The sequence below is a fragment of the Onychostruthus taczanowskii genome, unplaced genomic scaffold, assembly GCF_017590055.1.
Source record: "Onychostruthus taczanowskii isolate IOZ18803 unplaced genomic scaffold, ASM1759005v1 scaffold20, whole genome shotgun sequence".
Classification (NCBI taxonomy): domain Eukaryota; kingdom Metazoa; phylum Chordata; class Aves; order Passeriformes; family Passeridae; genus Onychostruthus; species Onychostruthus taczanowskii.
Window position 1 is genome coordinate 14585578 of NW_024499240.1, and position 26431 is coordinate 14612008.

Sequence of the window (26431 nt, forward strand, 5' to 3'; positions counted from 1 at the left end):
CAGAGATGTGGGCTGCTGCTCAGAGAGCAAGTTGGGACAGGGTGGATCACCAAGGCTCCCCCATTCCCAAAGAGCACTTACACATGCCTGCCATCCCATCCTAGCAGCTCTGTGCTGTTTGCAATTGGAGCATATGCAAAAGCAGGAGCACAAGAGGTGGGAAAAGAGCTCAGCACCTCAGTGCTGCAGACCCTGCCCAGGTTTTAGTTCTTCCCTCCTGCCTGGGCCCACTGAGCCTGCAGGCTGTGCACATAATGAGGCCACCCTCAAATGAGGATTCAACCACAAGAGCAGGAAAAGGCTTCCTCCACTGAGAGCTGCAGTTTGAGGTACTCCCTCCTCCCCTACCCACCCCCCGCCCCAAATTAACATCTTTTAGAAAACACAATTTAAAAAAAACCAAAAAGGACAAACCCTGGGGAAACTAAAGAGTTCTCACGGTGAATTTTATTTTGTAAGCAACAATATAAACATGTGAATAAAACAGGCATCATTTGCAGGGCTGGCCTTTGATCCAGAGTACCCTGGATCTAGCAACCCTTCCCGAGCAGACGAGGGCAAGCCTTTACCTGCGACTCCAGAGGCTGGCCAGGATGCAGTCCACCAAGACCTTTGTCATGGAAAGACCAATGCTTGAGTATTTGCTATTACCAAGCGTATGTGCAATCTTGGAATGTACCGCCCACCTCCCCCACCCCAGGAATAAAAAAAAAATAAAAATCATACAGCTGCAAACCAGTAAAAAAAAATTGCTTCCAGCTTATTGAGACTGAAATGGCCTGTTGGACTATAAACTGAAATATCATTCTGGAGATAACCAACTGGTTGTGACACAAAGTACTGTATTTACAACTCAAAAATATAACTGTTATAGACTTTAATTTATAGCAAATTTAATACATTAGTGTTTACAAAATAAATTCTGGACTCAACTGAAACAGCGTGCTGCTTAGCAAGTTCTTTTTCCTTCCTCTCACTTTAACTGAAGAGACCAGCAAGCTTAAGAGCTTCTTCTGTGACCCACACACAACTTTTGATGGTGTCAGATGTTGGAGAAAACCAAATGTTTCCTGCATCTCTAAAGGTTTGCTGCTTGGTACCTTCTATTGCTCAAGCTGTACAGTTCAAACCTTAAACTGTCCTTTAACAAGTTCCATACACGTCTCAGGAAAACTACTCAGAGTAGGTACTAACCAGGGCACTGGTTAATGTTACAAACTGAAGGAACATCCGTGCTACTAACTCACACAACAGAAAAGAGGAAATATAACTACACATTCAATCTCTTATGCCTAAACAGCAAAGCTGCAAACTCCATTGCTTAAGGTAAGATACTTCAGTAAGTGAAACAGTACCATACAGTTCAAGAAACATTTTTTTTAAAAAAAACCAAACATTTTAATAGTATAAAAAAGTTGTTTTACTGGTGTTTCTACTATAAAGCTTTGTTCCACAAATCAAGTGATAAAATAATTAGATATGTTTACAGTGATAAGAGACTGCAGTGTAGACATTTCAGCTCACATTTTGCTGAGCGCTTCAGTACAACAGAGACTGACTGGTTTTTTAATACACACCTAGGACACAGAGCAAACTGCAGACACCAAGTGCACACCTGAATGGGGAAGTTTACCCTCTGACATGGTAACTCACTTTCTTCAGCTCTCCCTTTCCCCTCCAGAACACATGGTAAGCACAAACTGTGTTCGGAAATGGAGGCATATAACTGTCCTGACTGCAGAGCAGCACAGAGGAAAGATGGATGCACACAAACACACCATGGTAAATTCCAAAGTTATATGCCAACTACTCCTCCTTAGATAAAATGACATCTTCAAAAGTGAACATGTACAAAAAATAAAAACTGTCAAATAAATAAAGAATACAGATGTTAATTAATCACATACATTAAGAAACGTATTGGCATACTGTATGCAGTATACAGTATATTCATAGAATCATGTGGGCTGGACAGCACTTAGTAAGGAGATATGTGCTGAAGACAACTCCTTTCTCTCCTCCAAAAAATCTTATGGTTTCTGGATATCAAGTGCAACCTTTTACACCGATGCATAAATCCTGCACAGTATCTCATCTTTGCCACACTTGGGATGCCTTTATTTTTTTTTTTTTTAAGATCCACAGAGAAGTCCAGGAAGTTATAATGGTCTCAATGACAATTTTTGCAGCCCTGTCCATACTACTTGGTCTCTCGACTTTCCTACCAAATGAAATTTCGTAATTGTATGGTACCTCAATCCCCAGTTTTTCCCAAGGAAATGGGAGCCAATCATATGGACTCCTCCATCCTCTAACTGGCATTTCCCACACTCCTGAGCTGTGTGTAGGTATTATGCTGTGAGTGTGTTACACAAAGGCTGCTGGAACCATTGGAAGTGATGTAGCGATAGTTAAGTGTCAAGTACATCTGCTATGATACAGAATCAGGGTCTAGGTCTATCAAATGCTATATCCACATAACATTTTAAACCATGAAAATATTGTATGCATTTTCCTTTTTCTACAAATATTGTTGCAAACTTGCTGTTAATTGTGTCACGAGGTTTGCATTCCTAATTGTCCAATGAATTTTAATTCAAATGTTTAACAACCATATCTACGCTAGGTACACTGAAAGTAGACATTGAAATTTCAAGTAAAATGAACTGTAGCCACATCTACTGGACTCAATACACGTCCCGACATCTAGATTTACTTTGATAAGTTATACAAATACATAATACATTCTTAAATAATGAAGACCCACAATATTAATTTGTGAATCCTCCCACGTTATAAAACCACTTTTACAGGAATGTTTATCCACCTGTATTACTGTTTTAGTTGCAGTGTCTCTTGCTTTCCTGTTTCCACAGATTACTGTACCAGTTCTTAGGCTTTGGCTATTGAAATCTCTTATTGAATGAGGCAACACTGGTTATTAAGGCTGGTTTTTTTTTTTCTCTTGTGAAGTTTTATTCTTTACTATGACACTGTTTTCCAGAGCAGAATGACTATCTTGTGTCTTCAGGTTCTGTTTTTATGACCTTCCTTTCGATGTTGTTAAAAGCTGAATGAGGAAAATCCTTTAATATACCAAGGCCTTCTGCATTGAGAAAAGAAAGAAAAAAAGATGTTAAAACACTGTTTGGAAACAAATATATTTTGTTCTTAAACAAAAAAAAAGGTCCAAGAACCACATGAATACCAACAGATGAAGCAATAAATTCTGCCTCCTCCTCCTGGTCTTCAACCCAGCTGGGTTAGAACCACCTCAGTTACACTGCAGTGATGACAGAGGAAGCACCACAGATTCACTTCAACCCCTCTGACAGCAGGGGCTAATGGAGATACACTCTGCACTTGCATTTTGAGAGGGAACAGGGAAAAATCCCCTACTAGAGATTTCACTAAGTGAATTAGCACTGGGATTGGGACAATCTGCAAGAGAGGTGAGCCAAGATTGCAGTATCCCAAAGTGAAAAAGACAAGATTCTGCCTTGTTTTCAAAGCAACTACTTTTGCATCTTGTCTTTCAAATAACCTCTTTCCCACTGCATCTTTCAAACTCAGGTGGGATTTTATTATTGCTTCTAAAGTTGCAAGAGTCTCAAGAACTCCTGGCTTTATTTCAGTGCACTATTACACTGAAAACACTCACAGAGATTTCACAAAGGTTTTTTGCTCTCTTCTATCAAACTTAGAGTGGGTTTCTCCCAGTGCCAGAGGTAAATTACAAGACTGGCAGTGAGCAGAGGTCACTGAATGAGAAACCCATGTGGAAAAGACTTACTGTGTGACATGCAGTTCACAGCAGAGAAACAGTGCTAGCTCCTTATAAATCAGAATAAAGACATCTTTATAAAAAGCCTGATTCTATTACACAGAATGAAGCCATGTCATATTCATGTTGCTGTCACTGTGATGCAGTTTAAGCATTTAATAGCAGTAATTTGGGTCAATACCAAGGACAGACACATGCCAGGACTTGGTTATCTGATTCCAGCTACTGCATCCCCTAAACTGTTCCCAAATAATATTCAATCTGACTCTAGGTTAGCAAGTAACACTCCTCTTGGAGTTTTCTCCAAAGCTTTGATGGCATGGTTACACACAATGCATGCCAGCCTGCCTTCCTGGCTGCTTCACTCAGAGACATCACAGAAAAGGAGAAATGGTGGGTAATTTCTCAGGGGCAGCACTAACCCGAGGACTGGGACTTTGCCTCACCACTGGGGTAAAGCCGGATCAAGTCACTGCACAGAGATTTCCCAACGTGCTGCTCTCCATCAAGTGAAATGTGCTGCATCTGTCTGCTTGGCAGGTTGGACATCCGGAGGTTCAGTGGTCTTTCACCTGAAAGTTGTTCACAGTGAGACATTGAGGCATTAAGAGAAAATCAGTGTGAAAAAACAGAGACTTAAACACATGTTAATTCTATCAGCAAAAATGCATCCTAGATTTCAGCTGCTCAGAGAAGTTTTCTAGCAAAACAGGGCTTATGTAAATATATTGCTTTGCAGAATACTTCACAGGCACTGCTAGGAAAGGACACTCAGCCAGACCAAAAAAAAAAAAAGTTTTTAAAAAACCCTTTGTTCTGCTCAAAAATCCTCTTGAGATAGAAGAATTTTCCTCTCCTGCTGCACAATCCCTCTGAGATCCTAGAAATTTCCAGTTCCCCCGCACAATGGCCAAATGGCATAAAGAAGCTTGCTGGGCCAAGGAAAGCTGGATCCACACACCTATTCTTCATGATTACTTCTGTACCTCATTGCTTCACCAATTCACACAATGAAAATCTTGTATTGATTCCCTTAGTTGTCCCTCTACTGCTTCCTTTCAATCCCCTTTAAAAAACTAGCATTTAAAAAACAGACACAAGAACCTCTGGTTGTATTTCTTCTTTGTAACATTTTGTCTCATTTCACAAAAAAAGTGATCTAAACAGAAATACTCAAGCAAAACAAACACTCCTAAAATTAATTCAAGACAAGGAATAGCCAGGTGGTAAATCAAAGAGAACCACAGAACTGTAAGCTTTTTGAAGAATAACAAACCACTAAGAACATCATTAGAACATGCTTAGTGCCAAGTAATTTACATAGCCAGCTCCTCAGGTTTTGTTCCTAGACTGCACAAACAGGTAAACAAAAAGGGGTACCAACTGTATTATCTCCTTTATTTTCAATTTCTCAAAGTAAGAACACAAATTAAATGCAACACTCTGCTCTGTTTTCAAAACTGAGGATAAAGCTAGAGCAAAGTCCTGCTCTCAATAACAGCAGTGCACCCAACCTCCTGCCTTCTCCACGCTCTTCCTGGGGAAACGGTTTGCCCAGATGCACAACAGGAACAGAACAGAACCTGAGTGTGCATCTGATTGCATGATTTACACCGTAAGCACTTCAGGGCAGAGAGAGATCTTGTCTTGTCCATTCAGTGCTCAATGTTCTGTATGAGATAAACACCACCACTGACAGAGGTTGCATAACATCAAATGTCTCTGCTGGCAGCACCGTGTGCCTGGGAGCTATGGGAGCTACCATACCTTGTCCGTCAGCATTATCTAACGACATGCCATTGGGGCTGTGCTCTTCCGAGTTCTGCCTGTAACACCCTGTGGAAAGACGTCTCTCTAACGCTGCCTGGTTGCAGAGAAACTCCATCTGTTTTGCCATCACCTTTTCCGACTGCAATTGAAACAAAAAAAGATTTCTCTCTATATACATACATAGAGCAAGTCAAAACACAGGGGGAAAAACAGGATCAGATGAAAAGACTAACAGCCTAGATAGTGGTTTTTGTTGACTCATATGTACAGATGTGTGTTTTACGGTTTCTTCAAAACTATGAAGCAAACAAAATATTTTTGCACCCGTAGAGATTTTCATAATGTACATCTGAGTCACTCAAGAATACTTAAAATCCAAGCTGTTGTAGTTCATCTACCCAGAAATGCAACATTAAATTCCGTTCTTCAAAAACACATAAAAATCACTTCCTGCACTTTAGGACTGCAGGTTACGTGAAGAGAATCTCAAGAAAAGCAAAAAAGACTGTCTTAATTATCCAGTTAGCTCTGTTCAAATACATGCCTTCACAAAGTATTCCAGAAAGTATTCCAAGAGCAATGGCAACATCTGCTAAAAACTTATGCCAAGATTTCACCAGACATCTTGGAATCTTTATTTTAGGAAACAGCACTACACAAGCTTAAAAATCTGCCATTCTGAAAGTGTAGGATGACAGTATGTTTGTGGGGGATAAAGGTGTGAAATGTCTGTCTAGAAGAAGAACAAGACCTATACACCTCTAGAGAGTGGAGCTAAACAATCCAGCGCAACGTGGGAGGAAATGGCGTCTGAATGTTTGTCATTGACTTGAATGCCAAGAGAATTCTAACTTTCACTATAATCTTGTTCTTGAGAGAATGTAAATAAGCATCTTGCAAAAATAAGAACAAAATCACAAGTCAAGAAAGTTGATTTAGAAGAGCCACAATGAACATAAGAACAGAAAGTACACAAACTTAACACGTACAATTGATAGGAAAAATTGATTTATTTTTCAGGTAAAGCCGTAATTGTTTCAACTGCTACAGAGGTCTATTCATTGCAGAGCATTTCACTTTTCATGGGAGATGCTGAAAGCCCTGACTTCCCACAAAAGGCTGCTTGCTCAGCACAGTTCAATAACTGAACATCTACAATGACAGCCTAACAGACCAGCAAAACCTGGGCTTCTCCAGCACCATGGTGACCCTGACAGCAAGTAAATGGCACGGCCAGTATTTACATGATTTGGCTCAGAGCTCATCAGGGTCTGCAGAAGAACACTGACAGATTCAGCCCTGTCTTGGGAGGAAGGTAAAAAGAGAACCTATTTTCAAATAGTTTATTTTTAAGTGTGCTTTAACTTTGCTATTCTGTCAATACAACTTTTGAACTACAACTACACAGTAGTTCTGTTACCAACTTTTGAACTACACAGTAATTTTAAAAAAGAATAACACATTTTTCATTCATGCCATCTTTGTTGTTTACTTGGGATAAAACCAGAATTTTAAACTTCAATGATGCTTCTGATCACCACAGAAAAACCTGCAGAGTTTCAGATACGTTTAAGCTTGAATTAAATGTATAGTCCATTGTTATGTGGCAGTGACCAAAAAAACTTTAAAGCATATACAAACCAAGCTCATGTAATGATTCTGTGACATCAGAACATGTGGTGTAACTGCATTTGATGTATCCCAGATTTGTATGACCGAGCACTACTTTGCAATAGAAGAAGGTAAATGACAGGGTAACACATCCACTCCCAGAAAACAGGAAGGTAACTCCTAAATGTAATCTTACGTGCAAATTTGGTGATTACATTTGCCCAAATCAGCTACACAAAACAAATTTGTTGCAACTTAGCATGAAATCCCTCCTTGGCAAGAACTGGCAGTAGGAGATGGGTATTTTGCCTCGAGGCTGGGATACACTACAGAAAAGACAAAGAAAAAATTGGCAACCTGCCTTCATTTATACAAAGCTTCCTGTCTGCTCAAGAACACTGCACTTCCACCAGGCTAGACGCTGTTCAGGAAGGCAATTTATCCTCTCAGATCCAGAGGTTTGCTTATTTCCTAAACACATTGGTCTTTCTTCTTGTAAGACATGTCAGCAGAGAGGACTCCAAGATCGCCTACTCTATTCCTCTCGACTCAGAAACTTGAGCTTTCCATTTATAGCGGGTAACGCAAGTAACACAGCACACACTGTACCAATACTACCCTACTTGCTCCCAACAGGCAACCACAGATTTTCAAGCCTACTATGATGCATCTTACCTCCTTGGAACTAACAAGGGCAAAGCTGTAGTACTGTGACAGAACAGTTTCAGGAGGTAAACCCAAATGAAGAGTGATGCAATCACAGCTAAGCTAGGTAGCCTTTTAAAACTGATGGGAATTAATTTAGTCATCAAAACAACAACATCAAAACCAATGTACAAAGACAGCCTGTATCATTCACAATGTAGTGTGGTTGGTTTACCTGGGAATTAAGAGCTGTTGGGTCTTCACTCTTTCCTTTAGCCAAAGCAAGTGGCATTTTGTCTTGCTGATAGAGCGTCTGGACTGTGTCCTGGAAATCAGGATAACCATCCTATTGAGCATAAAAAGAAACCAAACCAAGAGGGACACATTACTATTTTTTTCTTTACCTTCTCTGTACACTTAGAAGAAAAACAAACAACTAAAAATCACATTCCTGAACTTCTGTAAAAATTCTGGACTGCAATTTACATGTTTGTGCTATCCACTTCATTTAAGCTTGTGCATAAAATACACACAGCCCCCCACAGCTACTGCTATATACCTAATATGGCACAGAAAATCTCATCTCTCTCAAGTTTCAGGTGAATCCAGACTACCCTTGTTACGCACACTAAACTAGTTTACATTCAGCCTTGACAGGCAGATTTAGGCCTATGGTTTCTGTCACTTTTCAGAAATCAAGTTTATATGTAGGCAAGGATATATACTAACCTTGTGAAACTGAGAAAAGCCTCCTGAAATTCAACATATTTCACACAGAACCTACACTTGTATCACAAAATGAAATCTCACCATTTCAGAAGTATAGTGGAAAATTTACAGACTATGAGAAAGCATGATTCAATAATTCTTCCAGTCTGAAATTCTTATGACATGCAAATCTCTTCTGCAGCTTGCATATGTATCAATAAAGCAAATAAAGTTCCTGTGAAAGCCTGCCAGACTCCATTAAAATAATCATTGAAGCAAAGGTTCAAGATGAGGGGTTTATCTATCTTGGCATTATAAAAGGAAAGCTCATGTGCACTAGAGGAACATCCAGAATTGTTTACGAAAGCAGAGTATAGGTAACTCTGTTAAAATGTGAGAGGAAGCCAGAGATCTTAAGACAGACCCAAACCTGAGAGCCATGACATCTGTCACTGAGGTTCTGCAGACCTCAGTCTCAAAAATACACCAAATTAGGGATATTTGCCTTGTAGATTCCAAAGACACATAGATGTCAATAATTGCATTTTCAGCAATAGATGGACAAAATGGTTACAGCCCAAGAAAAGTAGAAGTGATCTTTCAGAAAAAACACAGGGAAAGGATTACAAGGTTCCCTCCACTGACCTGCAGAGCAGGGGTCTGACCCAAGGCAGATGGCGAGGAACTCAATGCAATGTAATGCCATTAAACCTATTCTTTTTGCTCAGGAAAACACCTTAAAATTTGTCAGAACACTGCATATTGCTTTTAAACACCCAACATACTCCCTCAGAGAACAAATAAACAGAACAGCTATGCAAAAACTTCATAGCCAGGTTAACTGCCACAAAGCCTCTAGCTAAGCTGGAAACAAAGGCTTTGCAGCACATCTCCATGAGCACTGACCACTTCTATAGTTAAGACCTGAATCTGTTTGGGAGAGGAGAATGATTGTGCGTAGGAAGATGAGAAGCTGAACACACAAAACCCTATCACTCAGGATCCTATTTTTGCAACAAAACAGGTAACACAGTTCTTCACAACACATTTGTGATCACCTGCCTATACCAAACTGAAGGCTGTTTCCCAAAGGTGGCTCTGGCTGCCTGCTGCTGTGTCAGTCCCCCCTCAGCCAGGCAGGTAACTCCTGGAGGATGACACGTTCTGGATCACCTTCCCAGAGCCACTCCCACTGCTGGCTGTCCCCAGTGCCCTGTGGGATGAGGAGCACGCTGGACCAAGCACCAACCTGCTCTGCCCTGTGGCTACCTGGAGGTCCTCCTGCATGCACTGCAGCATTTTTGTTTTGCCATGCTGCTGCTTAGTTGTTTTCCAAGCGGTTTTGTGCAGCAGATGTTCCCAGTCCCACATGTGTTTTTTCGCTCCCTCTAATGACATTTTTCCTATGAAAACAGTACCTTCTACTGCTTTTGCTGTTTTTGTGAAAAAAAAACAAATCCCACACTTTGGTTTTCTTTTCAGCCTTCTCAGAAATAGTGGAGGTGGGGCTTTTCTCTCCTCTTCCTCCACCCACACTGGCACCAAGGGAAGATGCTTCCTTGCAGCCTCTGCTCAGGTCTCCCTGCCTGTGCCCCCTGACTCCCACTGAGCTTCGGGAAATGAGTTTTTGAAAGCTCTTCCCACCTCTCTTGTTCAGATGAATGGAGACACAGACACACTAAATAATTTCTTCAGACGACAGACAGCAAGAATATTTTTAAAAACTCTCCTTTTTTCCTCTCTTGGCTGCTCACGCAGACTCTGAAGGGGAACTTTGCCAACCCCCATAGCGATGAGGAACCTCTTCCTCCACTTCTGCCTGATGTACCTGTGACTTGTTTTGCTTTCTAAGCTGGTGCCACAACAGCTCACTGCTTTGAGTGGTGCTGGCACTGAGTCATGGAAGGTGACAAAATAAGGGGTGCCCCTGCCACACAACACCTAAGCAGGATTGATCCTTGCTCTGCAGGAGAATGTGCCATTTCCACCCCTATTCACCCGTCCTGCTCTTTGTCCAGAGTGGATTTAGGAACTACAACTCCTTTTTTATAGTCTGCTCCCAAATACCAATTCACTCCACTCCTTTTTTTGCTCCCTCCACACCTTTAGTCTGTCATTTGCCTGGAATTTTTTCCCCTTCTCTTCTTTACACTTCACTCCCACAGCTCACCCACCCACTCAACGAATAAGAGGGGGAGAGCTCACAGGGGAAGAGAAAGGCTTTTACAGGTAATTTGATGTAATTCATGGCACATTGTTTCTTTGTAATGCTTGTGCGAGTTTCATATTCATGAAAAGGATAAATTTACAATGCGGCTGCAGATTGACAGCGCTGCAGCTTGCACACACAGCTCTGCTGGCTCTGCTCAAGGATGACCTTCAGAGCCTCTCTGGAGGCTTTTATAAGTGTTATTATATTTCAGGAAATTAACTCATCTTTTTTTAAAGTAATCTTTTACACTATGCAAACAGGCTGTGAAGTCTTTCCAAACTGAAGCCCTAGTAATTTTAGGCCACGCTTCACAGAGACATTAATGACTAAAAGTTAAAGGAATGGTGAATCAAAATACAGAGTTCAGCCTTAAAACAGAAAGGCAAAATGACTCTTCTCAAAAAAAAAAAAAAAAAAAAAAAAAAAAAAAAAAATAAAAGAAAACCAGAAAAGAGCTAGTTATACCAACAAAAAATATACCCCATGTTCAGGTCCTTTCTGTATTTTCCTGATAGTGAGCGAACAGATCCACAATGAAGCATTACAACTCCAAAAACAGCATAAGGAATTCTTACCCAGAACAGAAAGAAAAATCTGCATTTGCTACCATTTTCCTTTTTACTTTCACCTTTCCAAAAAAACCTGAACCAAAACAAAACCAAAAAAATCCCTGAACATATTACTAAAAAAAGGCCTTTTTTATTTTAAAAATGCAAGCACCAGAAACCCAAAACAGCAGTCATCTACTAAGTCATACTGCATCTCTTTTACATTTCATTGAAGTAAAGCCCAAAATTTACAGTGTACCTAAAATTTAAAATGCACTGAAATAATGCTTTACTCCTCCCTAGAAGACTCCCAAAGTTGTGAGGAAAAAAGACATTTCTACTGGTAACAATACAGGCAATTTCAAAATTAATAATGCTATGCCAGCAGATTGAAAATTTAATTACATTTTACTTTCAATTTCTTATTTTGGAAAAATGACCTATTTCTGAAATAGTCATTTGTACAATTAAGACTGAAATTTTCACAAGCATTTTAAAATATAACTGGTCATTTTAGATAAAACAAGAACCAAGTAAATATAATTTCTCAGAATTATTGAACTATAAAGGGTATACAAGAAGCAGGCCTTCCAGACTCTTAACGTTTCACCTTGCAGAAAACAGGAGAATACACATTCCCTAAGGCTGTCCAGATATCCTGCTCTCCAGAAAACCTTGAGTTTCAGCTTGTATTTTTCAGGGTTTTAATTTCACACTTTTTTTCAATGAAGATCCTGTAAAAAACAGCACCTCCCTTGCAGTGTGTCATTTTAGACACTTGCTCATCATCAATTATTACTGAATGAAGGAAAAACTTTCCAATGCTGAAATCCAAGTCATTGAAATACTACTTCAAGCAGAGGAGTGGCAGCTCCCCACCAGCTCTCACAAATTAGGGCTGGACTGAACAAAAGAGAGGAGACTCAAGCAACCATCCTGCAACATGTTGGTCAAGACTTTTGATAAAGGTGAAGCTGGATAAAATCATTTAATGCAGCTTTTCCCTGCTCTTTTTTTGTGGATCTAAGAACAAGCATAGGTCAAAAGCAAATCCTGACACATGTAAAGGACATTACTGACTTATCCAAGCTACCAGTGAATCCTCATTGCGTGTGTATATTTTACACTATAAAAACTCAAAACCACAACTGTATATGGACTGATGGAACTTCGTAAGTAAGATGAACTCCTCTACATCTGTTCAAAACTGCCTTTTAAAAACTAACTGCTCTCACCAGGGCTTGCCTCACATGGAAAGCCTTTGTACAAGTGAAAGCACTGCAGTACTGAAAAAAAAATTAAAGCCTTACCACATACAGTGCATCATTTATCACAGAATGTGTTGCATATAGGAAACACACTTCAGAATGTGTTGCAATTTTCCTCTACAGTTAGAGAATACATCACCTATCTGTGTCACATACAAATCTAGCTCACATTCTAACACACATTTAACCTACACCTTTTTGAGTAGATAGTACAATAAAAAACACCCACAATGCTAAGGATAAATTAGATACCCACGTAACAGTGAAACAGTAATTTGTTTAAAACACAAATTATAAAGCAAGATCTGCTATTCTTATAAGGTATATAGGTATATATATATGTACATTTTACTTTTTCTTTTTTTTTTTTTTTTGGTTAAAAGTGACTTTAAAAAGGCCTCAAATTTACCTTCCAGCAGTAGTAACTGAAGAAAAAGGCAAACTACATACATGCTGCTCCTGCACTGTTAACAAGAAATTTCCAGCATCTCCCTAAGCAACATCTTGTGCAGGTGTATACATTAGCCATGTATACATGCATTTGACACAAAACTCATTACAAAAAGCTGTAATTTAATATCTACAAGCACAGCCTTTTGTGATGAAATATACAGCTTTTAGTTAGTTTTTGACTTTTTAATATGATCCATGTCCTAAAGTATGGCACAGTCAGAGATGGCTAATATTCTGCCATCAGTCCTTATCCAGAACTCTGCATTTTGGACATGATCAACAGCTGACTCCAGTGCAATTAGGCAAACCCCACCTCATGCTGACTGAAAAGCAGCAGGCCTTATGGGAAGACATCTCCTACAGTGCTTGAGCTTATTCCACCACAGGAAGTCAGTCAGTCCCATTCCTCCCCTCCTACTCACTCTGAGTGCAAAACACTGAGAGTATCTTTACCATTAAACAAATCCTACTCTTTACCCCTGCTCCTACAGGTTTCTCCATCAAGCACTTACATTTACAGAGACACTGGTGATGTTTTCCCACCCTCTCTCTCTCTCATACCCATCAACTGTCTATCAAATGTTTTTCTGACAAATCTCCTTAAGACAGATCCCTTCAAAACAAAACTGAATTTCAGCACACACAGGTCAAAATACAGAAGTCACATTACTGTACCTCTATCTTGATTCTCTTTGGTGACAGCTCATCCCTTTCTCCACATTTAGATCTACAAGAGAAGACAAATACAAGATCAGTAAACAGCACATTAACCCCAATCACCAATAATAATGAAAAGGAGTCATCGTAAAAAAAAACAGCTCAGGGAAGAACACCGAGATGCACAAAAACGCCTCCAGTCCACTTTGACATGGTAGTGAAAGTCATTCAAGTATGGAGGAACACAAGTATTTTGTGTTGTTTTCAGAAGCATCAAGAAATTCATAGATTCTTCCTTCCAAAGAGGAAAGAAAGCACAGAGAATAACAGAAATGCTCTTGGCATTGCTTATCCTGGATGGATGTATATTTATATGAATCTCTACAAAAGAAAGGGGAGCAAAGGAAAACTTTCTAGAAGGGTAGCAAAACGTATTTTGAAAGGATATTACATTACAGGCAAGGGAATCAGCATTTAAAAATCTAAGGAAAGTATCAAGATATTAAATCATACTTACTAATGCTAAAGTTTTAATTAAAAAAAATTAAAAGCTGTTAAGCTTTTGTCGCCATTTCATAACAGCAGTTCATTTAACAGAACAGTAACAACTGAAATTAGGACTCAGCTTCAGTTCCTTTAAAGCAAGCTTGTAAGCCACTCCCTGTGACCTTATCTTTTTGGCTAAGAAGCCAAATCTGTATATGGAAAAAAGGAAATTGATGCACTGAGCATCTCTGGCTACTCTGCCAATTTACATTAACCTCAAAACACACTAACACCTCATATGCTTGAAATACCAGCCGCTCAGATGCCTCTTAATACGCACTATCCTCAAAATACTTGGAAAACTAGAGAGCAAATAAAAAGGTAACTCAAGACAGCTGAATCTCATCAGTTTATTAGCTTCAGGACTCAGCCTTTCCCTCCTTTCCTCAGAAGAGCACACTGCTAACTGAAGAGCAAGAAGAAAGTGTCTCTAGTGCTTCAGAAGAAAGGCTACCAGCCTGCTTAGTTCCCTGAAAGTGAAGACCCCCTGAGCTAAGGAAAGCCTTACTTGGTGGTCCTGTAGGTGTACTTGTAGGTGACCTCCCGAGAGATCTGCCGGGCCAGTGCGAAGAGCTCGTCCCTCCTGGTCAGCAAGGCGTTGTCTTTCACGCACAGCTGGGCAGCTGCTTCGTTAACTGTTAGCTGCAAGTCGAACACACAGGCACTCAGCATTCTCATACTTTCACCTGCTCTGCTTGTTCAACTACCTCTTCTGAAATAATAAAGAATTTTGGTCACAAGTAAAATTACCTATAATTGTACACTAAACCCTGGAGGGTTTCTTCAGTTTATTTATACCCCTTACTAAACCAGGTAACCTCTCTGGGAAGAGGAAAGACATGAATGCACTTGGTTCATAAAGTAAAACATTATTGTAAGACTGTCTCAATGTGCGCTGCTTTTGCTTCATCCCAGCACTAATTAAATCTCAGTATAAAACAGTAGCTCTGAACATTCACAGTGTTTGGCTCCCAAAGCCTGGCTTACAGGGAATACTATTTTTATAAACGCAATATGCCCAGGACTTGGGGGGGGGAAAAAAAATCAACCACCCTGACAGTGTGGGTACAGATGGCTTTCCCTTGTGAATACAGAATAAATTCTGTAGAAGGTGATGGTTTAAGAAACGATTAAACTTTTTTTAGCTATGTTTCTCACCCTCGTGTTTGTGAAGACTATCTTCAGACATGAATCAAATGTAACTTGTTTCAAGGATGTTTTCCTGAGCCTGCCAGGACACATTTCTAGTGCCTCTGCTGCTGGCAAAAGATTCATAAAGAAGTGGGGGGGGAGGAAAAGCCTGAAATTGAGGCTCCAAATGGTTTTGCAATGCTCTTCAGAAGCCTATAGGAAGTTGTGATAATGTCAGGAATTATATCAGCTTAAAAGCACTGCTGTCCAAGAAGCCTATGGTCAGCAGTATGGACACAAGATTAGTAATGCCATGAGACACAGATAGAGATGCTGGACAGGCTATTCCAAGCTCCTTCCACAGCAAGCAGGGCTTGAAGAGGCTTTCTCACTTTTTCCTCAGCTGAAGAACAGTCGGAACACGTAATGAGGCGTAACAGCAAGAGGTCAACAGAACACTACAGGTGTTTCTACCAAGTGCCCACAGCTCTTTCTATCATTTTACTTTTAGAAATTAAGCTGCTTTGGAGCTATTGTCAACAGTATATTCTGCATCTGTCCCTGGCTGGTGAATACTGCAGAGCAGCTCAGTTTCCAGAGCACAGTCAGCACACCCATGATGGATGGAGACGTGCTATCCCTGACCTGCACCTGGCAGCACCGGAGCAGCGGCGCAGGCGGCACAGCACACGTGTGACCTCAGACACCAAACCCGCTGCTCCCACAGACAGCAGGTCTGCACTTACAGGGCATCCCTTGGCAGAAGGACAAGAACTCTCCCCCTCACCCTGCTGTCTGCCACACTGCAGGGTCACCTGTGAATTAAACCAGAGGCCAGCAGCTCCCCCGAATCGCGGCACGCTCCATCCCTGAAGGATGGATGCTGTGACAGGACATGAACGACACACAGCCATGCTGTCCTTCACCACGGGGCTTGGTGGCATCCAAACCATCAAGAATTTATTCTGCTGAATGCAACACCTGTGCTCCAGGAAGGTTGAGAAAACAAAAACATCTATGAAGAAGAGCTGAGACTCTTCTCTCAACAGCCTGTGCAGTATTTCTAGTAAAACCTCACACAGAACTGCTGCCCCTAATATTTCAGAAGCAATTTTTCCTGTGTTTAGCCTAAAAGCCTCTGATCTCAGTAGGGCACTTCCTATGGCATCTAAATGTTAGGCAGAGTACTGTACTTTTTAACAGGTGAACTAGGTATGTTGCCTGATCCTTTAGTCTCTGTACAGACAAAAACCCCAAATCTCACAGAGATCAGATGTTCAAGGGCATGAACAGGTTACTATGTTCCTACAATACAAGATACTAAAAAACAATTATCCCTTAGACAGGAGCAGCTGTTCCACAATGTCTGTCTTTCCAGACAAAAACACAATGGGGAAAAAGACACAATATAAGATTAATACAACACCGATTAAAATAATTACCATCCAAAGCAGGCATTAATTTCTGTAACACTGATAGCTATTACTTTGCCAAGGATGAATAATACAGCTAATGCTTACAAAATAATTTGAGATATTTTTTATCCCTCCAAGTGTTGAAAGGTTGCAAAGAGCTGAAATGACTGAAAATGCTTTGGGTAGTTGTAGGCAAATGCTGTTTATCCTAATATGTGAGAAAAGCCAAATGTTTATTTGCTTGTTTTTCCTGGTTTCTCTTTCAGGTCACATTCAGACTTACTGAATTGAAGTGCATCATGGCTTTCTGCCTTTTCAGGAGGCATAATACTGCAGATACAAAGCAATGCATGCCTAAAAATAAAGAATCTGTTTGCTGGAAGCCTTAAGGATATGGAGCAGCACAGAACCATACAGGAGAGGGATGGGTATATTTCCATCTGATGGGGTTCACAGATTCCTCCACTAGAAACCACATAATTAAATACCAAACCCTACTGTTTTGGTGAGTCAGCAAAAGAAAAGGAAGAAACCAAGCTAGACAAAATTAATTGCTTGTTTTTCTAATTCCACGGTTTTTTTCCCTGTTTTATAGGTACTGAGACAAAAACTGAAATATGAAAATGCAAATTACAAACTTGACTCAAACTTGCAGGGGTCACCGAGTTCAGGGGCATGCCTTGCACTCATCCCTCCTCTAGTCCAACTTTAAACATTAAGTGCTCTCTGTGTTTGAAAAGCTGTGTAATACTGAAACAATGGCATGGATTAAGGACAGCATGTTTATTAGTTTTGGAACGCCTTCGGAAGATTTTATGTCAGATTAATGCTTTATGCAAATACTCCTACCAGGAGCACACACTTCCAAACCAGCCCAGTGTCTGCAGCCCCCACAGGCCTCTAATGGCTGCTCCAGCCCTCTGAGACACTTCAGTGCTCACACTGAAACAAAATATTCTCACTAATTCACCACTAATGATTCCACCATGTTTGATCTTAATTTGCATCCAACTCCCCTCTGCTTGAGGAGCCAGAGATACCCTAATCTTTACATTAAAAATCTAACCATTACTTAAGCTTTCTAAATTCACAGTAAAGTTTATTCAGCTGTTCCCTGCCAGCTGCAAGGAGAAACCTTGAACTGTGAGGCAGAATGACAGCTCTGGAATGTATTAACACGTGCAGAAAAACAGTCTCTGGACCTGCAGAAACTTACCTCCCTGGTTGTTTAAGGTCCTTCCTTCTGAGCTGCAAATTCCTTAAGCCATCAGAACCAAAAACACACCGAGGCTGAGTTTACAAAAGGCAAACTCTGGTTTAGCAGATTTTAAACAAAAAACAAAATTGGTCTCATTGCTGCTATTTATTTTCTGCCTTAAACACAAAACGAAGACAAAACTGTTCAAGGCAAAACTTTGTGAAATCCAGCCTCTTTAAGCCAACAGTAAACTAATTATGAGCAAATTCTTCTTGCCTGCATGTGTGCAGTTCCCATCAAGTTCAGCGAGGCCCCACATGCGTAAGTGAGGCATAAGTCAACCACAGACTCCTTTGATCTGGTGCCCTTAATCACAATAGCGATAGAAATATTTCCTAAAGCCAAACCATGCTCTCATTCCATTTTTAAACGTGGTTTTACAATGATGTAGTAGAGATCTGTAGTGCAATGCTAAAAAAAAATGAACAAGGCAGAGCAGTTGTCCTTTCTTCCAGCTCACTGCCATCCCGCTCCTTCAATTACTACCCCCGGGTTCATCCCCCCAGTTTTGCAGAGCCACTCCTGAACCTACACAAAAGGTGCCCCCGGAGCCCACCTTCCAGTACACTGCTGGATGCTAGAAAATTATCCTACAAGTAGTCTGCCCAGATTTCAGAGCATTTTTTGCAGTTGCTACCCCAGAGAGAGGCTGTGAAAGCACACAGCCACACACTTGTACATCTCGACTGCCTCCATCCTCAGGTGAGGAGAATCCCCTTTCTCTGAATCCTGAATCTGCAGCCATGTATACAGGACATCTACACAATTAATCCTTTCAAATCCTGCCTCCATCTCATACACAACTTGTTCTTTTACAAGGGGGACTTCCACAAGGTCAGGGGAGTAAGATGAGATCTCGTCCTGTACAGTGGATGAATTCATAGATTATAAGTGTTTGACATAAAGCCACAGAGCACGTAAGTGTAAGCTGCACAACTAGAACTGTGTGGTAGGAATGTGGCTGACTACTGTATAAGTGTCTCCGCAGTCTGCAGTAAAAGCCCTTGTCAAGTCACTGCCAGTGATGTGCAGTTGCCTTATAAATGTAAATAAGTAAACAAAAATGTAAAGAAATACGCCTTGTTTCCTTCTGCCCTTCTACTCAGAGACATAAAGAGAACTCAGTCTTATGCTATAGATCACACACCTACAAAACTTCTTCTTGAAGCGAAAAAAGGCTAAAGCCAGTACAGTTTTTTTGGCACTCCTGTAACATAAACACTGCCTTTCCTTTTGGGAGCTAAGCCTTACATGCCAAACTTTAAATCCAACTGAAATTTTGCAATCACTGTTAACTGTGAAAATGCTGATGCAGCATTCGTATCAACAGTGTTTTGGCAGAGCTCTGAATTAATGTTTGTTCTCCTCCTGTACAGTACTTTGGCACTAGGAAACGACTCCCCACACAGACACACCTATTGCGTTACAACACATGCAGTGTGAGCCTCAGGAGTGCCACAAGAGGAGCAAGGGAGGCCCACAGGAACTTTCAAAGACAAGAGGGAAGAGATGCTCCTCAGGGATGAAAAGACAAACATCCAGATTACAACCACCATCAATACTGGAGACATCCTTTCCTTTCCTCCTCACACAGTCTGCACCTCACTTGACAGGCTTAAGGCGATCATGCCCAAACAACCCCACAGGTTGTGTAATTCAGCTTCATCCCAATTCAAACAAAAAAAAAAAGTCCATGCCACTGGGTTTAGGGACCTAACTGACAGAATCCTTTTTATCTCAAGTGCACAAGCTACAGAGTAGAGTCTTGAGGAGAGGGAAGACAGCAGAGGGAAGTAATCACATCAGACACAAGGAATTTTAGTTACTGATCTTCCAAACAAGTCTACTCTCAAAGCTGCAAGGAAATACCACGACAGACCATCTTTAAGAATGTACCAAATCCTTAGAATGCCTCAGGGTGATACTGGTTGCTGTTTTGGTGCCAAACTCCAAACCTTCTGTCTGGCAGGCCAGACCAGCGAGCGATCAGTCTGATGACACCAAATCACCACGTGCACACACACACTCCCCCACAAAAGGAGACCTGTGCTGCACCTGAGATTTCCATGTCAGGCCAGCACTCAGACACACAACTCCCATCACTCAGCAAGAAGTGCCCATACAAGAAGTGTACCCTGTAAATACATCTTATCAAAGGTGTAGAATAGGGGAGGAAGCCCAGTGCCACTCAAGCTGTTTTACCTCGTGGAGGGTGAGATGCTTGCCATCCTTTCTTTTCGAGTCAAATCTGCCGTATATTGCACTGTACTTCCTGATCTCCTCCTCTTTGTGAGGGTCATCGTCACTCATCTCAAAGATGTGACCAATCATCTTTGCCAGTTTCTTATTGGTTTTCAGTAACTCCTTGACTTCATTGGAGTCACTTTTGGGCAGGGAGGGAACCATACGTTCTACACATTCAGCAACTGACAGAGCAGCAGCAGCATCCAGGGTCTCGCTGTTTTCCTTTGGTGAGGCTGGAGAGCCAAGGTCAGCTGGGGAAAGGCTGTGCTCACTCTCTGTGGTGTGGTGTCCCTGCCAGAGTCTGGGCTCGCTGCTGCTCTGCAGTGATAAGCTCCCCACATCAGATTTGCTCGTGCCCACGCTCTGCACGCACGTCGTGGCAGCACATTTCGGAATCTTCAGGTGAGGCTCTCTGGTGCTGCTGTTCCTCTCGTAACTGCTGCAGGATATCCCCAGCCAGGCAGGAGACCCTTCTGGCAGCTTATATATTGGAATGCTGCTGACTGGTAAGGAGGTGAGAGGCTGGTTAAAAAGGCCAGGGTTTGTGACCCAGTCCCTCAAAGCCTTCTGCAGCCGTCGGACATGAAGTGGCTTGCTAGCCATGCCCACGAGAGCCATTATCTCCAAAAACTCCTCTTCACCTGCTTCACAGAGCTGCTGGACATCATCACCACCCTGCTGAATGAAGGCATCGAAGTAGAATAAGAGATTTGCTTTTTGTAGTATTCGATACAGCTGCAATTCTCCAAGGGTTCTGGGTAGAGCTGACGCCATCACGGACGACAGAACCTGCAAACAGTAAGAACAGAGAGAAGATGAGCTCCAAAGCACCGACACCCAGATGTACTGTCCCACCGCCCAGCTTTGCACAAGGCTGTCAACTCAGAGGACAGCATTTCTTTCTCTCATTACAAGAACACCCACGGAAATTAATAAGGGGCAAAAGCTCTGTTTTTTGACTTGTTAACTTAATGGAAACATTTTTGAAAAAAAAACAAATCAGCAGATAGTTGTGATGCACCTATAAAAAAGATGATTCAAACACAAAGCCAGCTTGTTTTCAACATTCTTACTTCATGTTTGTTCCCAAGAATGTCAGCCAATAGCGCTCCCAGATTCTACTCGATTCTTTTTTATATCTTAAGATCAAAATGATCATAGAACACATTCTGAAGAATTACTCGATTCCCTGAAGAAAAATAATCTCATCAGTTTCAATTCTTCTCAATTGTCACATCATTTTTCCCCCACAGAAAGTGTGGAGGACTGTAAAAGGAAAAGAAAGAAGAAAAGTGCTTCACAGAACTCCAGAGGATGAATGAAGTTGGGTCACTAGAAGAACCAAGTATTTCTACAGTTTTACCTGTTTCATATAAAAAGGATCTAATGCCTCTGCTGATCTTAATTATGGCAGCAACAGCTGCAGACAAAGCTAAAATACTGATGGATTCCAACATACAGTTTAAAAACCTTAGTTTGAATTCACCTGCCCGTTTCATTTGCTAACAAGGCTGCCGGTCATTGACACTTGAGACATGAAATACCACTCAGCAATACAGCAATTGTGCTTAAAGGCTCCCAACAGACAGATCTCTGTGGTGCTCAGCCCTTACAGCAGCAGCAAAAAAACAAGTTTCAACTTCATAAACCCCTTATCCAGTTATAGCACAACTAATAAACTCCTCAGAGAATTCTAGGATCTCACACACACACCTCTTCACTTTATGGTGGCTTTCACAGAAACAAGCAGATAATTTCCAGTATTACTGTATTACACTAAACCACTAATCAATAAGGTCTAAAGCACATAATTTATAGTTGGTTGAGAAAGTAACAGAACTAAAACACTGAGCAGGTCTCCTAATATTGCTCTGGCTCTACTATCACACTGGACTTGGAAAAACACCCAGTAGTAACCTAAAAAACAACACCTACAGAAAGATTTGCACACACTGAGGAAGTATTTTAATACTGTGTAACTCCCCTTCCTCCAGAACTGCAATGCAAGCAAATACATTTGCTATGGGGCATCGGGAGATTGGTTACTAAAAGTAAAAGTCAGAGAAATTACTTTTACAGCATGTGCTTTTGCATATTGTAAAACATGGAAAATACTGTAAAAATTGGTTTGGGTATTTTTGTGGTTCTTTCACAACACAAGCCTTTTCTTCAGCAAGTCAAACATACAGATAAAACAAGCAGAACCCAACTTTTATGCAGGAGGCATCTGGAAGACCAGGCTTTTGCTACAAAATTCTGATTTAACTCTACTAGAGAAAAATAAAATCAGGAGGCCAACAGAAACTTCCCAGAAATGTATGTGGCAGCAACAGGATACCGACAGTCAATCTCTTCAGGAAGAGAGATGAAGCCCAGGGGGGAAAAAAAAAAAAAAGACTCAAAACATACAAAACCCCCAAACCACCAGGTGAACATATCATTCCTGACATGTGTGCCAGTATGTGTAAAGCAGAAGGGCAGTAATAGCAGTTTAGGTTCAAAGAGCTACCTCAAGGAGCTGCTGGTGAGCTTAAGAGCTAATAAACTACACACTTTGGAACTCAGGGTGAAACTGTACATATTTAAGAGCTACGTATTTTAGAAAAACAGTTTGGTTTTCGGAAAGAATAGTTAACTGCAGGATATCAACCAAGTACTGTCAACACTCAAAGATACAAGAAACAAGGAAAATGAAGAAAATCACTTAAAGGTAACCCTTTACAGGGCAACGAATTCACTGTTTTTAAAAGTGTCATTATTTCCATTATTTGTGGAATTTCTTAGAAAAATCCTCCCATTCTTAATAAAATTTGTCAAGATAAACAAAACTAACAGCTTATGGTTTAGTGGCATTCCATAAACTATTCCTACCCTCCCATTTCAAATGATGCTGCCTTTTCACCATCAATACCACAAATTAACTTATATAACTTTTAAAAGAAGGCCCATTTCCTCTGAATGTTATTCATCTTAGCACAAAATCTACATAAATCTACATAAATGGACTTTGTGCAGAGAGCTAAATTGAATCTTGGGAGGACGGTGGCAGTAAAATTACACACAGCCCAAGAGCTCCAGGCAAGCCATGGAACTGAACTCATTTTTCCAGCCCACAGGCTGGAAGAGCAGCACCAGTCCACGAGCAGCCTTTACCTAGAGGCTTCTAATCAACAAATCTCCTCATGACAGATAAAACTGGATTAATGTGTACCATGGAGGCATCAGCAGCGAGTCCACTGCGTTGGGATTTGCATTTAAGGCGAGACTGAAATCCCTTTGTTTCATAGTTTAAAGACCCATTCTGTTTTTCAAATTCAGCACAGTAACTCCTGAGAGGGCTGAGCAATTTTTCCACGCACGGCTGCTACCGATTTCTGCAGAGAAGGCATTTTCGAACACTCCTCCTTCTAACCTCTTTTCTCCTTGCATTAAACAGTTCCTCCAGCACTCACCTCAATGCCATCCCAAGTTATTTCTAAACTGTACCGAGGGGAAGGCTCCCTCCCCTTTCCGAGACGGCCTCTCCCAGCTACGCTGCTTCTCCAGACATGAGCACTCCGGTCCCTGCTTCGGCCCCGCTCACAGCCTACAAAGCCCGGGAAGCAGCTATGCTAGTCCACCTGCAGGAGTAAGAGGAGGCCTAGGAAGAGGACAAGCAACAAGCAAGGACTGCTGAGAAAGCAGCACAGCGGTGGCTGCGCCCGAGGAGACTGTCTGTGAAGACAAAGGACACCTGGAGTTGCTGCTGCTGGCTCCGCTCACCCGGCCGGCTACGCAAAGCCTTAGCACACCCACTCAAGTCTCAGCGCCCCACATCTTTCAGGTGACCTTTAAGCTGTATCTAAGAGACCTGAAATACTGCTTTCCACCACTGTTCTCATTTCTTAGTGCACTGGGGACTGTGTTTTTGGGGCAAAGGGTGAGCACGAGAAGAGGTTACACAATGAGAAGACACAGGGAGAGCTCACAGCCAGGACACTTGTGTCTGCTCCTCACCAGGAAGAGCATCTTGGATAAGACCCTGGGGCACCATGTGTGATCCTCCTCTTCTACAGCCTACTCAATAAGTCTTAGGCTGTCTAATCTGTGATCCCAAACCAGCCTGGTTCAGGAGTAACAGCCTGGTCATGTCCTCTGGCGAATCCTAAGAAGCCAGCCAGAACGACCTGCTGCCTCGGGAGTGAGCAGGTACATCGAACACAACTGCAAACCCTTTCTCCAGCAAGAGGCAGGAATGCAAAGCTGGTGTGGGGAGGTCTACAGGAATAAATGAAATGAACACAGCCACAGCACTTCAGCTGCTACTTCTCCCTCTTCTTTGCTTGCTGTCCATACCAGTGAGAAAGAAGTGTCAGAACACAGAGGGAAGAGCAGCGATCTCTTACGTTTTTCACATATAGAACAAAGAAGCCAGAAAACTCCCCACAGCAGACAAAGCTGTTTAAAATAAACACAAGGCTGCATACGGTTATAGCCACGGGAGAACCAGGAAATCACAAGTTAGATTTTCACTCAGCCTTTGCAACCCACAACCATGCATTCTGATTTTCCACATTACCTCATTCACATCCACAGCCCATCACCCCACACGCCATGCCCTCCTCTCCAAACGCTGGCTGTCACCTTAACTCTGACCACAAACATAACTCCTGGGAAAAAGGAAAACAAAAACCACAGAGACACCACAGAGCGCTCTTAAATATCTGTAAACAGCTAGCGCAGGGATCACAACCTATTCCCGCTCCCTCTATCCAGACAGCGGGGCAGCGGCAGCCCCGCTCGGCATCTCGAACCACGGGCAAAGCCCGGCTCCTTCCCCGCTGTGCCCGCTCCCAGCTCGGAGCCGCACGCTTCCCGGAGGAGGCAGGAAGATGCGCGGCTGAAGCAGGCAGGTGGTGGATGTGGGTGAAGCCCCGGGAGAAGGAAAACTCGGGAGCTGTGGGATGTACGCATGGGACATCCTAAGCAGCTTTCCTGCTTTTTAAGGCTGCACGGCAAGTAAAAGCAACCGAGCAACTCTAACCGATCGTACAGATTTTATTTCAGGTGAATTCTAATTGAGCTGTCACCAATTAAATTAGGAATACAAGGAGAAAGTGTGAAACATCACATCCCTGTATTTTAGGCAAAAGTGATTATTTCATAATGTATCTTGATCACTTTGGGCGTTTTGAAAAGTCTCTGAAGACAAACTGGGTTTGGGTTTGAGAGCTGGCTGCTTTGCATATTCATTACATTTCTGCAGCGTTTCCAAAGGACTTTTAGCAGGAGGAGAAAATTACATGTAGCTGCAGAAGAGAGACTTCGCAAATTAAATAGTCTTGTCTAGCTGTGAGATGTGCCAAAATACAGCCGATGAGTGAGCTCCGCGTTTACGTACAAACCCGCACCTCGCCTCAACTAATGACAAACTTGAAACGTGCAAGAACACCCTTCGCGTAAGGACGAGACGAGCGCACAAATACCTCCAGAGCAGGGTCCCGCACCGAGGGATGCAGCTCCCGGGAAGGAAACCCACGCGGCGGGCACGGACGGGCAGCGGCGGTCCCCGCACAAACTTCGCGGCCGCCGAGCCCGGTGACAGCAACCCTCCCGGGGCGCCTTCTCCGTCGGGGCTGCCCCTCGGGGCGCCGCCGCGCCCGCACAGCCCCTCCCGTCGGTACCGGGGAGAGGCGCGCGCCGGGACCGCGACCCCCCCGCGGGAATTGCGCGGCTCCCGACCGCCCCGCCTTGGGAAAACGGCCCGGGAACCGCGCCGAGCACCCTGCCGGGGCGGGCACACCGCCCCCGGGGCGGCCGAGGCGGCAGAAAGGGCCCGCCTGCGGTGCGACAGGCAGAAAGCGGTGCGAGAGTACCAAGTGTCAATTGGAGCGACAAGAAATGGGAGCGTGTAGTTGTTTTAGTGATGGAGAATTGGTTAAACTGTCAGTTTTTAAGCAAGTAATGTTATTGAGTAATAAGTAATAAATTAAGTAACTCATATTTAGTGCCGATAACAATAGGAAAAAAAAAAACCAAAAACATTACATGTGTGGAAAAAATAGCGAGTGAGGGGAAAAAAAGCCTCAATAGAATAAGCTTGTCTTGTAGGCAACGTCCAGCTCTGCCTAGAGCTGGGAATACCTTTCACAAAGGGTTTGCTTTCCTTTTTGCTTGCCTGCTAATCCATACCTTGGCTGTT

At 42.2% G+C, this 26431-nt stretch overlaps 1 protein-coding gene across 3 annotated transcripts; it reads right to left on the reverse strand.

Moving 5' to 3' along the window:
• Positions 1-429: 429 nt before the first annotated feature.
• Positions 430-25883, reverse strand: NAB1 (NGFI-A binding protein 1). 3 transcript variants are annotated; one of them, XM_041403472.1, is made up of 9 exons: positions 25716-25882; positions 24809-24899; positions 20209-21039; positions 14711-14844; positions 13675-13726; positions 8046-8156; positions 5552-5693; positions 4207-4356; positions 430-3106 (listed from the first exon to the last, which is right to left on the reverse strand). In XM_041403472.1, the coding sequence occupies exons 3-9, from the start codon at positions 21022-21024 to the stop codon at positions 3015-3017; spliced, it is 1497 nt and encodes a 498-aa protein (XP_041259406.1). In that variant the 5' UTR covers positions 21025-21039; positions 24809-24899; positions 25716-25882; the 3' UTR covers positions 430-3014. The 3 variants fall into 3 exon arrangements, with proteins under 3 accessions (XP_041259406.1, XP_041259407.1, XP_041259404.1); XM_041403473.1 differs by lacking the exon at positions 24809-24899 and having other exon boundaries at positions 4231-4356; positions 25716-25883; XM_041403470.1 differs by lacking the exon at positions 24809-24899.
• Positions 25884-26431: the final 548 nt, after the last annotated feature.